This window comes from Camelus bactrianus, chromosome 10, assembly GCF_048773025.1.
Source record: "Camelus bactrianus isolate YW-2024 breed Bactrian camel chromosome 10, ASM4877302v1, whole genome shotgun sequence".
Classification (NCBI taxonomy): Eukaryota; Metazoa; Chordata; class Mammalia; order Artiodactyla; family Camelidae; genus Camelus; species Camelus bactrianus.
Genome location: NC_133548.1, coordinates 47,944,452 through 47,958,440, shown reverse-complemented (window position 1 = coordinate 47,958,440; position 13,989 = coordinate 47,944,452). Strand labels below are relative to the sequence as shown.

General features: G+C 54.9%; 1 protein-coding gene across 1 annotated transcript in view; it reads right to left on the bottom strand.

Moving 5' to 3' along the window:
* Positions 1 to 482: 482 nt before the first annotated feature.
* ARHGEF17 (Rho guanine nucleotide exchange factor 17) overlaps positions 483 to 13,989 on the bottom strand; it is a 55,297-nt gene continuing 41,790 nt past the window's right edge. The window contains exons 4-21 of the mRNA XM_074372591.1: positions 11,884 to 12,000; positions 11,603 to 11,695; positions 11,199 to 11,375; positions 10,846 to 10,896; positions 10,493 to 10,602; positions 10,302 to 10,387; positions 8,594 to 8,712; positions 8,019 to 8,232; positions 7,401 to 7,474; positions 6,625 to 6,824; positions 6,150 to 6,448; positions 5,398 to 5,647; positions 5,062 to 5,148; positions 4,692 to 4,759; positions 4,308 to 4,456; positions 3,269 to 3,443; positions 2,885 to 3,154; positions 483 to 1,992 (exon numbers count right to left, since the gene is read on the bottom strand). Of these exons, the coding sequence (XP_074228692.1) occupies positions 1,796 to 1,992; positions 2,885 to 3,154; positions 3,269 to 3,443; positions 4,308 to 4,456; positions 4,692 to 4,759; positions 5,062 to 5,148; positions 5,398 to 5,647; positions 6,150 to 6,448; positions 6,625 to 6,824; positions 7,401 to 7,474; positions 8,019 to 8,232; positions 8,594 to 8,712; positions 10,302 to 10,387; positions 10,493 to 10,602; positions 10,846 to 10,896; positions 11,199 to 11,375; positions 11,603 to 11,695; positions 11,884 to 12,000 (2,736 nt within the window). The 3' untranslated portion in view covers positions 483 to 1,795. The remainder of the gene's footprint in view (positions 1,993 to 2,884; positions 3,155 to 3,268; positions 3,444 to 4,307; positions 4,457 to 4,691; positions 4,760 to 5,061; positions 5,149 to 5,397; positions 5,648 to 6,149; positions 6,449 to 6,624; positions 6,825 to 7,400; positions 7,475 to 8,018; positions 8,233 to 8,593; positions 8,713 to 10,301; positions 10,388 to 10,492; positions 10,603 to 10,845; positions 10,897 to 11,198; positions 11,376 to 11,602; positions 11,696 to 11,883; positions 12,001 to 13,989) is intronic.

Sequence of the window (13,989 nt, the reverse complement as noted above, 5' to 3'; positions counted from 1 at the left end):
AGATTCCGAGCTTCATATGAGGCTTTGCTGGAGAGCACTGCTTTCTGGAGGAGCTGTACACAGGCTCATTGTCACCTCGTTTTTTTCCTTACGGCATGTGTCAGCTGCAGATTCCCAAGGTTTATCCCAGACCCACTGACACAGGAGCTGGGGGGAGCCTGGGAATGTGTGTTTACATGTACAATTTACATATTACACTTGGTATTTACGCATGTAAGCTGTAAGGGATTCTAACACACAGCCCTGGTTATAAGGCATTGGACTAGCATAACTCCTGGTTTTTCTGATAAGGAAACCAGCCCAGGCAGGCGGGGTGACCTGCCTGGGATAACACAGCAAGTCAGTGGACGCCTCGCCAACTTAGCACTCTTCTGGGTCCCAGCCCTCCCCTGGCCCCAGAGAGTTGGGGTCAGGAGGTCCATGCAGCTGGGGAACCCAGAGGGTGCTGGCAGAAGGCCTCCACGGCTGCCGATGGGGACCAGTTGTTTGGTGTTTCTATTTATTGACTCTTTAAACTTCATCATCCAAGGAAAGTTAATACATGACTGGTAGCAAGAGAAACATAATCTAAGACCACAATGACCTACCCACCCCAAACAAAAACAGAACCAAACAGAACCAAACCCCATCTGACACCAGACCTTTGGAGCTGCAGCTGGAGAAGCGGGGGGCTGGGGTCAGACTGGCTCCTGCAGTTTGGGGGGCAGGGGAGACGCTGCCCCCTGTGGTAGCCTTCCCAGCCTAAGAGGCTACGTCTAGACCCTCTGCTTTGGACATCCTTCCTGGAAGGGCTGCCCCTGGCAGGAGGTGGGTATGGAGAGGGATACAGTGGTCAGAGTGAGGGGGCTCCTAGGTCTACCTCCCAAGGTGACCATATGTGCCAGTGCATGAGATGCAGGGGCTGAGGAGCAACAATGAGGAGAGCAAGGGCCCTTTCCCTGCTCAAGCCAGGAGAAAGCCCTGGCCCAGGCCTCATCAGTGTTCCCAAATTCAGGAACCACTAAAGGCACTGCCAACAAGCAAAGAAACGTTACGGCCTGGGAAGGCCCTCCAGATGGGAGTCACTCCCCCTCCCCACCTCCCCCGGAGTCATCATCTTGTTCTGGATGACTGAGGGGACTTGGTCCTTTCCTCTGGATACTGGAGGGCAGCCCAGTCAGGACGAGGCCTTGGAAAATATATGTTAAGAGGCAGTGTTTCAGTGCCCCAAACATGCAGTGTGTGTGTGCGCGTGTGTAATGAGAGGGGGACTGGTCCCTCCAGGAAGGCTTGGTTAGGGGCCTAGGATGGCTCCCAGGACAGGAATAGGGTTTGCTCTTTTTTTTTTTTCCTTCTGTCATTTCCTCAAATCACTCCCTGCCCCAGGTCATTGCATAAATAAGTGCTTGGGAAGGTACACATCTAAAAAGAAACATAAATACTGTACATGGGAAAGGGTTCCATTCCCTAGCCCTCCCTCTGCCCCCAGAAAACCCTCCAAATATTGCACATGGCCCTCCCCAGCCCCATGGGGTCCAGGCCTGGTCGTGTCTTTGGTAGAAGCTCCAGGGACAGAGGTCCTGGGCAGCCCATGTGTCCCCCTCCCCACCCCATCATGACTGGGAGCACCGGAGCAGCCAGAGGGCTGGGAAAGGTGCTCCATCAGGAATGCTTCCATGAGGATGGGAGGTGGCCCACGCAGGCACAGGTGTACCCGAGGTCGGACACTCCTGTTCAGAGTCTGCATGTGGGCTTGGAACAGGCAAGGAGGCTGAGGGCAGGTGGGGAGGCAAGGCCTGGGCCACCGTGGACAGGGTCACACCCTCCACAGGAGGAGGTGGTTTGTGCTGTCGTCTCGGCCCACGGTCTCACTGCTGCCACTGCCCCCACTGCTGAGTCGGAAGTCCTCATAGCCGTCGCCTCCACTGATAACCAGCATTTTAGGCCTGGCCAAGGCAGGGCCTCGGTGCCGAGGGGAGTCCCGATGCTCCAGAGAGGGCAGCTTCTCGAGGCCTGGGGGAGCCAAGGGGAGGACTGGTTAGCCTGGGGTGACTAGTGGCTGCACTATCTCGTCATGGCCCAGAAGACAGCAAGAAAGACACACGTACTTCCCAAGGGGGATCCCACTTCCTGTGAGCCAAGAACTTCCTATTTGGAAAGAAATGCCCACTTTCTGGCAGTCAGACAACTTCTCACATCCCTTCTGTACTTTCTAGACATGAGTGACATGACATCCCAGGGCCATACCACTTTCTATCTCTTGATTACTGCACGTATACTGTCCTCTTCCCACTCACTTCCTGCTTCCAACAGCCCTTTCCCAATTAGGCAACTTGTCTTCTCTGGACTCCGACAACATCTGGCCAAGGCTTCCCTGCTCCCTGATTCCCACAGTCCCCTCCTCTTGGGAATATGGTTTCCCGCCCCGCCAAAGCAAGACTTTGCTAACTGGGACCTCCTTGATATGCATTATTTCCTAATATGTTTCACTTTCTAATTCTCACAGTCCATTTCCTGTCCTGTCTGCCACTCTCTATTCTGCTCTCTAGTGCTATTTCTATTGCCTGCACATCACTCCCTGGTTCTACTTCCTGCCCTAAACATCATTTCTAGTCCTGTTTTATTTCCTGTTGTATATATCCCTTCTTGTGTCATATTCTAATTTCTTATAATTCACTCTTCGGCTCTTATGACATTCTCTGGACAGACTTTTATACACACACACACCCCCAACTGTATACTAGATTTTATTTTAGGGTTTCCATAGCCTACTTCCTCTAATATATGCCATTTCCAGGTCTGTATTATACTTTTCCTCCCTCTTAACCCTCTCCTGGCAGGACAGTGGGGAATCCTAAACCCAAAGCCCAGGGTCCCTGACTTGGGGTAGGATGCACAGACCCACCTGTGTCTGGGGGAGGTGGTGGGGTTGGGCAGAGCAGGTTGAAGCCATCTGGCAGCTGAACTGCAGCCAAGAAGCGGACGTGGCCAGTGTGTCCCTGACCCAGGCCCGCAGGGCTGAGGGGTGCCCGTGGGCAGCTGACAGTACTCGGCGAGGTGGGCATGGTGAGCACGACACCGGCGCTGGTGCCTACCCACAGCAGCTCTTCACACACCAGCAGCGCTGTGATCCTCAGGCAGGCAGCCTTGTGCTGCCGGATGATGGCATCCGAGCCTGGGGTGGAGACAGAGCAGAGCTGGGGCTGAGTCCTGGCCCTGGCTCAGCCTCCTCAGTGACAGGGACAGAAAGGCTCCAAGGGAAGGGGCAATAACAGACTGAAGTCAGTACCTGCCAGCATCCTGTGCACGGGAGGGGTGACATCTACCTCTGCCAGTTGCTCAAAGGTGTCTGGATGGTAGAGACACACATGGGCACTACCTTTCAGTGTCACCCACACGCCAAGACTGGAGTCCACCATGCAGGCCACGCTGCGGCTGGAATCCTGCCCCACGGAGAATGTGTGCTGGGGGGCAGGGGTAGAGAGCAGATGGGTGACTGACAGGCCTGCCTTCCCTGGCCCTCCCTGCCTTGTGCCTCACCATTGCCCACCCCTCCCTCCTTAGAACTCACACCAAGCCTCTCCAGAAAGTTCCCGGACTGACAGCAAAGGCAGCCTTGCTCCCTGGTCTGGATTTAACCTTTCAAACCTTGGTTTCACTAGAACCTCTCCACTTAGATCTCAGAAATTAAAATGGAAGTGCCCTTTCCCTCATGGAAGTTGAATGATTTAATGATCAGAAAAGTTCAAAGCTTGAAGGGTTTTAAGGGCAATTGTTGGCCTCAGCCTGGATAGATGGGGAAGCTGAAGCCTCACAGGGAAAGGAACCTATCAAAGGGTGTCAAAAAGTCGGTCACAGAGCTGGGCCTGCACCCGAGCTCTGCATTCCCGGCTCAGCCAAGGATGGGATCAGTGAGAGCGAAATCAAGGGAACCAGTTACCTACAGATACCACCAGGCTGACAACCCCTGCTGTGTATCTAAATGAACTCAAGACTAATGAAGGCCAAAGTAATGCTAAGGGATGCTGACATCAGGAAGGACCTTCGTCTGCCCCCAAAAGACCCCAATGCTTGAGAGATAGTCTCTGGGGGAAGGATGAATAAAGAATTATAATGTACACAGGGCACTTATCATAACCCTTATCAACTGGGGAGGAAAGAAGGATCAGAGAAGGACAGGGGCTGGCTCAGATTCACACAGTGGTCAGGGGAAGGCCCTGACCTCTCAGCTGGACGTTTTTTTAGGGCCCCATGTTCTTTCTCCTCTCTCTCCTGAGCCTGGCTCACCCCAGTCACCAATCCCCTAACCCCACCCCTATCCCTACTACCTCCAGCTGCAGCGTGTCAGGGCTCAGGACAAGGACCCGATTCTGGCAGCCACACCACAGCTGCCCACCTACAGACACCATCTTGGTGATGGGGCTCCTCTGAGCACCCAGGGTCACCGATTTGAAGTTCTGGGGGTCCCAGAAATGGCCTGGAGTGAGGTAAAGAAAATCGCAAATTCAACCCAGTATTGCATTTGAGCTGCACCCGCCCCTGAAATGAGGTGCTGATAACCCCACTTATCAATGAGGACACCAAGGCCTGGAGAGGACCTGGGAGTTACCTCCCAGGGAGTTAAAGTCACATCTCCAGACTTGTGGTTCCAAGGCACCAGCCTTGCTTAGGAGGGAGCGCCAATCCCAGCAATGGGCTCCAGGGGCACTCACCTGCTTCTCTTTGGTAGACCACGAGCTCTCCATTGGCTAGAGACACAAACACCTGATTATTCAAATACCTAGCAAGGAAAAAGAGTCAGAGGTTTCAAGAGGCCAAAGGGAATCACAGATAGAACAGCTATGGTTCCCAAGAGACCACCCCTTCCCTGCTCTCCAGGTGAGGGGCACCTGAGTCTAAGAAGGAGCAGTGACTTGCACAAGGTCACACAGTGTGTGAGAAGCACAGCTAGCCTAGGGCCAGGCCTCTCCAGCTTCCACTGAAAGGAGGGGCCAGTAGAGCAGGGGACCCGGGTGAACAGAAGGAGGTTTGCACGTGTAGCTGAGAAGGGTTTGGACCAGAAGGAACACCCAGGGACCTTACAGGATGCAGGTCACAGAGGCTGCGTGCTGGAGCTTCATGCTGTTCCTGCGATCACGGATGCTGTCGGAGGACTGGTATACGTGGACACTGTGGATCAGGGGTAGGGACCTGTGACAAGTGCATGGGCACACCAACCCCTGGAGTCATCCCTCCACCACTATCTCCTCCATGAAGGTACCGAGATCCCACAGCCTCCCTGTGGGTTCAGACCCACTGGCAGCAACCCTGAAGTCTGACCCAAAGCCCTCCTGCTTCTGCTTCAGGACATCACATGTTTCCTAAAGAAAGGGGCTCAGGGTTCTGGCACTGTGACCCCAGCCCCTCGCCTGTCCCTACCAGCCATCCTCAGTGCCCAGCCACACAGAACTCTGGTAAGCCTCAGGGTCAACACTCAGCAGGTCCTCCAGGCTGCCACGGGTGAAGGAGCCACGGCTGGAGCGGCGAAGGGCTCTCCCATCCATTGGGCTGGTACCGCTGGGACCGCCAGGCCCAAAGGAGCCAGACAGTGGCAGGAAGCCAGGTTCCTGCTCCTCTTCTGAACTGGTCGTCTCTGCTGTGGCTTCCTTGGAGCTCGGTGTCTCCTCATCTGAGGGAGACAAAAGTCTTTATTTCCATTCCCCTCTGCCAGGCCCAAGACTTGATGTCTTTCTAGGCCTCAAACTCCCCTCAATGCATCCCTCTGGGCCAGGTCCTGCCCAGGGCCTCCCACTGCTGTTCTGACGCCCCAGGTCTCCGCATCTGCTCAGCCCTTGCTACCCTGCTGACTACAGGCTCCTGGTCCTAGCCTGGCCCCTCCAATCCACCACCACAGACAGAGGACCAACAATTCCACCCTCTCTACTCCATCTTCCTCAACTGGACATTCCAGGGTTCTTAGGATCCAGTCTGACTATCCCACTGCCCTCTGGATCTGTGGTGTCGTAGCCCCTGCATAGCTTGCTAGCCCCTACTGCTCTCTGTGCTAACATCCTGAGACGTGATTTCATGTCTTTGCCTAGCTTGGTCTCTCCTCACCCATCAGCACGGCCTAGGCTGCCCTCTCCTCTGGGCAGTCTGCCCTGCCTGACAGCCCCAAGCTGGGCACTCACTGCCAAAACTAGAGGAGATGGTGGACCGGCTGGCTTGGCTCTGCAGGGTCCCTGAGGGGCTGGGCGAAGACTCATCATCTGAGTCGCTGTCAAAGGGCATCAACTCTGGGCGTGGGTCACCCTCGGCGGGGCCTGGCGCCATCTCCAGGCCTGAGCCCGCAATGGAGATGTGCAGGCAGGGCTGGGGTCCCCGCTCGGCCAGAGTCGCTGCTTCCTCGTCCACGGCCTCGACGTCCAGTTCCGGCCCAGCGGGCTCAGTTGCCGTCTCTGGGGGGTTCCTCAGCGACGCAGGCCTTTGGCTGGGAGACAAAGATCAGGTAAGAGCCGCTAGGAGGCAGGCTCGGCCCCACTCGCCCGCAAGCCCGCCAGGCCCCGTCCACACTCGCAGGACACGCCCACACCTCGTAGGGGCGGGCTCAGCGTGCGTTGGGGGCAGGGACTTAGTCCCGCTCCACGCCCGCCGCCGCGGCCTCACCTGTGGCAGCGGCGCTGCAGGCCGGGCACCGCCCCGATGCAGAGGATGCGGGCGGAGCAAACAGCGATGCAGGCCTCCACGTCGGGCTCGGCGCGCAGGCTCAGCAGGCACACCTGGCCCACGTAGCCGTCGCTGTTGCACACCCACACCTCAGGCGTGGGCTCGGGGCAGCTGCTCAGGGTCGGGGCTGCGCACGAGAACTGCGGAACGCACCAAGCGGGAGGGGAAGGTGAATGGGAATCGCTGCCACCTCCACACGGCTCTCCAGGTCCTCATGGGCGTGAATGGATTCCCAGTAGACCCTCTGCATACACGTGTGCACGCACACACGGCACACGTGACACTACACATCAAATACACACATGCCTGTGCTACAGGGATCATCCATTCATATATATGTGTACACGCATATATTCACATACATATACACCCCAAATATGAGCACACACATATATATGTGTAACAAATGTGAAAAAATGGTAACCTTTGCCCATATATATGCAGACTCATACAAGCACGTAAGACATTTTCACATCAGTGGTATAGTTTTGTTCACATGCACAGATACATACGAGCAGGAACATACCCATGTGCATGTAACATATATGTGGACATATATAGTGTCCATGTGTTTGTGCAGACAGCTGTACACTCAAAGACACAGGGAGACATTGCAATGTTCAAGACATGTACACAATGTTGTATATAAAACAAAAACACATGAACATGTGCTGGCTTAGAATAATGCACCCTGGTACCTAGGTGCATACACACACCTGCATACCGCTGCGGGTTTTCATGATGGGGATGGCCTTTAGGAACTCAGGGTCTAGACAACTTTTGCTGGAAGCTGTAGTGGAGATAGATGGACAGACAGACACTGCTTAGCATCCACCTCACCCTGGTCTTTACCCTGCTCATTTCCCTTTCTCCCCTGCCCCTCAAGTTCTCTCCAGGGAGAATGAGGTGGCAGGGGTTATTCCCTGCTTGTCCTTGGCCCCAGTTTTCCCATCTGTACAGTGTGAGAGGTAGACCTAGAGGTCACTAAGGCTCTTCTAAACTGTGGATGGACCCTGATCCACAGCTTTCCCTGATCCAGGCCTGCTGAGTGTGTGTGTGGGTAAGGAGGGGGTGGATCCTAGTCATCTACTCCCATGATTGGGCCCCTGCCCTAAGTTGATCCTATCCATGGAATCCCTGCCAAGGAGGCCCTGGGAAAGTCCTATATTTCCCTGCAGAAGTTTCAGTCCACCCTTCCACTGGCAGGGACTGGAGCACAGGACATGGCAGTCCCAGGATTTCTGGCTCTTGATGTCAGTCAGCTACAAGGTGCTGCTCACTGCCCACTGCCTGAAGGTTCTGGTGGGAGGACAGTGGCATGGGTCCTGGCTTACCCAGTTTCCTCTTGGCCTCATCAAAGGCCTGCTCAAAGCCAAGGCGGGCATCAGGGTGGGGGAACTCAAAGATGAAGGAGTCGGTGCCCTCGGGTCGCGTGGTGCACAGCTCCAGCTTGGTAGGGGGAAAGGAAAGCGCATAGCACAGCGCCTGCTTCTCTGATAAGTCCCGGTGCATGGCAGCCGAGAGGTCCCGCAGTGCATCGTCCAGGCTCTGCAGGGTGGAGGTCCCAGGTCTCAGGCCTAATATCTCCTTAGAGCCTGTCCTGCCCTGGGGATGGGACTGGGGATCTGCCTCTTCCCTCAGATGGGAAATAGGACTCTGTTTCCCTCCTTGTCCCAAGAGGTAACCTGGATCCTCCCTCCCACAGCTGCAACTGCCCACTCTCCTCTCTCAGCCGGGGATGGAGCTGTGTCTCCACCCCCAGACCTGGAACACATTACTTCCTTCAGATGGGGTAAGGCTGTATTTTCCCCTCAGATAACTGACAGGGATGTCCTCTCCCTCAGGCAAATGACAGGCTATTATCTCTCCCTCAGACTGGGTCAGGGAACCTCAGGCAGAAGGTGCAGACCTGGTGGGGGAAACCGAGGCTCTCAGAGAGCTTGCTCATCTGGCCCAGGGTGGTCAGGTCCTCGTCTAGACGGCTGATAGCCTTCTGGATGTTCTCCCGATTGGCAGCTTGTGACGCGCCTGGTGGGGACAGAGGAAGGCCATGGGCAGAACCAGAGACAGACAAGGTCAGGCTTGGACAGACACTCCTCCCCTCCCCTCACAAACTGCAGTTGGTGCAGGGAGCAGCCTGACAAACCAAGAGCTTATAAACTCTAAGACTTCAGGTTAACATTAACACCCAAGTTAACAGGCAGCGTGGAGAGAAACCCCAGGCCTGAGAGCAGGGGACTGGGCGTGATTCACACCCACCTGGCACAGGGGGTACCTTGGAGAGCCCCCTGAGAGAGCACGAAGAATAAACTGCAGCTGGCTCTGCAGGCTGGCCTCGGACCGTGGGGCTGCAGCCTCCCACAGGGCAGGCGGCTGGGCAGCCAGAGCCTCTGGCGGTTAAATTTGCTGATCCAGCGACTCAATTCCCCCACAAAGGAGGGACCAATTAGTTGATGACCTAGATTTCTCTGGTCCTATCCCATACCCGACCACTGCCAAGTAGCTGACCCCGCAGACCAGCTCAGCATCCCTCACACCCTACGCTGTCTAGCTGGAGCACACGCCCTGGATCAGTGGCCCACAAACAGGAGTAGATGAGTAGGGTAGATGGCAGTGGAGTGGACCAGACAAGCCAGGGCTGAGCATAGCTCCTGCCCCTTCTGAGGGAAACTGTCCCCCGACAACCCTCACCACCTGGGCAGCCACATTTTCTTCCCTATGACCCTGCCCCCACTCTGACCACAGCTGATTGGACCAAGTGTGGATACCTGACCTAAAGGTAATCATTTTATCAACCGGCCAGTTCTCTAGTGAGAAGAGATGAACTGGACCAATAATCAGCTTGTATTCCTACACAAGGACCCCTGGAGGGCATGCCTGGGTCCACCTAGGGGCTGAGCCAGCCCCTCCCTTACCCTGGGGGCCACCTCAGGTGGGCCTGGGGACAGAGTCTGGGCATGAACTGCCTGTTGATCCAGAGGTGCCCTCACCACCATCCCAGACCAAGCACCCAACTCAGGAAGGTGAACTGTGCATCCCAGAGCAGCTGGGGCCGAGAGCTGAGGGAGAAAGGCCATGAAGGATCACAGTGTGGGGAGGGAAAAGAGGGAGGGATATGCTCACACAGCAGAGGGAGAGGCTCTCTGAAACCAGCTCAGCTACCTAGTCTCAGACCCAAACAAGGATCATTCAAACCAGCCTTTTGATTGTACTGACTTGAGTGAGTCTGTTCCCCATGCATAAAACTGCTGGACCAGAACAGTATGCTGTCATCTACTACGAGGAATTTAAATGTATTTGTGCAGTGAATCGATGGCTAATTATGGGTATGTCTGTGCTCCCTGCACCACCCCATCCCAGTCCACCTGCCAGCCTATAGCAGGTCCTGTCCAATCAGAAAATGGTCTGTATGCATAGGCCCTGGTCTGGCTCTGCAGGGGTCAGACCAGATCCCACACATCAGCTCCCTTGGACTGAATGGGAAAGCAAGGCCCAAAAGCAGAAAAGCAGATGGAATAGCCAGCCAACCTGGCCACGGCTCAAAGCCCCCAGGCAGGCTTCTCAGAGGAAGACCCCCAAACATTCAGAAGCCCCAAGAAGGCCTGAGCCAGCCCCACCTTTGATAATGTCCGCGTCTTCCAGTGGCAGCTTCCACAGCAGCTTGTACTTGCTGGCCGTGTCGATGACGCTGGCTGCAGTGTACCTGTGAGGAGCCGAGGGGGTGTTCTGGCCAGGGCGGGCAGAGGGGACTGGGGAGGGACAACTGCTCCCCCTGCCCAAGTCCCTCAGCTGCATCCCAGCCACTCACAGGCTCATGGAGCTGCGCCGCAGGGAGCCAGACTTCCGCTTCAGGGTGGTGCAGACGATGAGGTCGGTGAACAGGAAAAGGGACCGGTCTTTCTTGCCACCAACTGCCTTCTGTGGGGCCAGACACAGGATTCAGGCCCAGAGGCCCACCTTCCTGTCCACTGTGGCCCAAGAGGACAGTCAGGCTCAGACAGGGTGTAGGGGTCTTCCCCAGGTGCTCAGAGGCAGAGGCAGAGTTGGGACTTGACCCAGGGCCCCTGCTGAGATGGAAGAGCAGGGAGACCCATGCGTAGCAGCTGTGAGCAGAAGTATGAACAAAGTGGGGAGGTGGGCAGACATCAGGACACTTCTTACCACTTCAATGACCATCTCCTGCCTCAGGAACCGCCGCAGAGGGGCCTGGAGCTGTGGGGCAGGAGGGACAAGGCATCTTGAAGGCTCATTATAAATCCCATCCCCTCCCCAGACCCTGGCGACCCCTGGGCCGCTCTCCAGGGGCCAGCCCAGTGGAAGCAACATCTCATCTACCCTCTCAATGCTGTGTCTTCAGGTCATGGGATGTGTGGCAATAGGGAAGGCATGAAAGAGGACACAGATGTGGACAGAGATGTATGCAAACACGCTGCAGACACTGCTGTGGATTTGGACCTGATTCCAGATGACCATAGATGTGGACACCAGCACAGGTGGGGCAAGGTGGTGCTCACATTCTCCATGCCCTCGATGTGGGCCTCAATCTCCTGCAGCACGCGGGCGTGACGCTCTGCCTCCTCAGCACTCCGCACACCCTTGTTGATGCGCTCAGCCACCTGCTTGATGTTCCGCTGCGCATCCAGCAGGAGTGGGTGGTCTGGGTGGTCCTCAGGCGTGTGCTTTAGGAGGTCCTGGGGTAGAAATGGGCACCAGACCCCTGCTTAGCTGCCCCGGTGATGCCCTAAGCCCCCACATTGACTGCTAGAACAGGAAGGACTGTGGGTAGACCCTAGAGAGGTCCCCTACCTGAGTCCTGGGGACCTGCATGCCAGGCTTGACCAGGTAGGAGCCTCAGAACCCCCTGTGCCCCAACACACCTCCAGGCCTTGCCCACCTGCCTGCCTAGCCCCATGCCCACCTTCACTAGAAGCTCGTAGCGTGGGATCCGCTGCACGGGCTTGATCATGAGGTCAGAGAGCGCCTGCTTCTCCTTGTTCTCACGCATGCTTTGCTGAAACCCCAGACAGGGAGGATGGGCACATACATGAGGAAAGACATGCAAAGGAAACATCCAGAAACAGGTCCCCAGCGAGCCCTTCCAGCTCAGCCCCAGGGAGGAAGTTGACCCACAGGCTGGGGCTCCTGGGGCCCCAAAGCTGGCCCATGGTGAGGGTGGCCTCCCTCTCCCTGCCCCAGTACCTCCAGGAACTTGAGAAAGGCAGGCCTCGCCTCCTTAGCCACACGCACGGCGTCCTTTGCATTCAGAAAGTTATCAATATAGGCAGAGTAGATGTTGACCAGGACATCCTTGGAGAACTGTGGGTGAAGAGGCAGGCTGGGAAACCCTCAAGGTGTCCCCTACCCCACCTCACCCTGTCCTGGTTTCCAGTGATTCATGAGCCAACATCTTTTCCCTCCAACTAGAAATGATCCCGTCTCTAAAAGATCGGGCATGTGCTCCTGGGTTGTATGTACATGTTGCACATGTGACTGTGTGATTAGGTATATACACGTACACACATGCACACGTGTCTCATCCGTGTTTGTGTGTACATGTACATACATGTGCCTGGGAACATTCTGTGTGCTCAGATCAGGTTCTCTCCCTTCCAGCTGGGCATCTCCATCCCTTGGTCTCCAGGCCCACCAAGTCCACCTAGGCAGGTCTCCCTCCTCACTGTTTGCTGAGTGACATTGACTCATTCCTGCTGTTTGGCCTTTGCTCATGTAACTCCCTCCACCAGGAATGCCCTGGACCCATCCAAATCTCATCTACCCCAGGCCCCAGTTCTCCTGCCTCCAGGAAGCACTCCATGCCCCACTGAGGGCTCTGCCTAGAACTATACCTGGCCTCTGGCCTCCCCTGATCCAAAACAAGTCTTCCCTCTCCAAGGAGACAGATGCTCCCATCTTGCCCAGTAAAGCCCTGCTCAGGGCCAGGACATGCTGGTTGGTGGCTAATACTTGCTGGCCAGTTGCTGGCTGGGCTAAATGTGGACATTCTCTGTCAGAAGCCCTGGCTGGGAGTTGGACACCCCAGTTCCTGTCTCAGCTACACCATGGATGGATGACACGACCTGTGTGGTATCTCTGGCCCCTCTGGGCCTTGAAACCCGTGTCTCTAGATTCTAGATGCCGACTGCACCCCTCCCCATCCAGATGTGCTCTAAGGCAGAGGCTGAAGCAGCTTAGGGAGGACAACAGTCCCCACCTCTTTCCCCCATCCTCAGACAGAGCATCCTATGCTGACCCCTCCAGTGGGGCCAGGGCTTCCACTGCTGTCCTTGGCAAGGTCCAGGCAGAGGGATAGGCCTAGTGATACTGAGGGTTGTGATGGGCTGGAGAGGTCAGCACTCAAGCTGGAGTCTCATCACCACTGGGCCATGGTTCTCGTCACAACAGTTTCCAGGTCAGGAGGGACCTTCAAAGACCTTCTTGAGCCCAAGGCCCACCCCACAACATCACAAATACATGAAAACACACCCACAATCCACAAAAACAGACACAGTATTTTTTGCTAGTAAAATTTTTGGAAAGAGTTTTACAATTTTACTTCTGAAATTATTTGGCTCTGAGTAAGCACTTAGTTTGTGTTTCACCATATTTATCATTCATCATCATGCTTTTTTGGGAATTCTGGCAAAATAACATATGTAAGTAAAATTTTTTCAAATGTAATTAAATTCATATAAATGAATACTAAATTTAACAATGAAAGAAAATGGCATGTTATGTTTTACAGACATTTAGTTGAATGTTTATTAGTTTTGCTTTTGTAGTTCTTTTTGACTTTTGAAGTCAATACCTTTCCTAAGGTCCCAAGTACTATTGTAGGATCTTGAAAATCTCACAAGTGGAGATCTTGCCTGTGGGGAAAGGGAGTACAGGTGGGGTAGAGCATGGGTGCTGGAACCAGGTTTCTTGGGGTTGAAGCCACCATTTACTAACCATGGCTTTGATCAGATTGCTTTCTATGTGGCAGAGTCATCTTTAAACTCAGGGGAATAACTACACCTTCCTCCTTAGAACTGTAGATATGTGTAATGTATTTAGAATGCCTAGCACATAAGTGCCAGATAGCTAGCTATTGTTATCAAAATGCCTGATGGGGAAAAGAGCTAATCAAGACTAGGTCAGTGTCAACATGAAGCCCAAGTCCAGGGTCAGGAACAAAGCAACTGTTTAGGTTCAGATTAAGGTAGGGGTTGAGGTCAGTATCAGCTTCCATTTGAGTCTAAGTCAGTGTTAGGGCCAGCTCAGGGTCAGTATTAGGGTCAGGTCAGTGCCAGCAACTAGGGTTGGGCC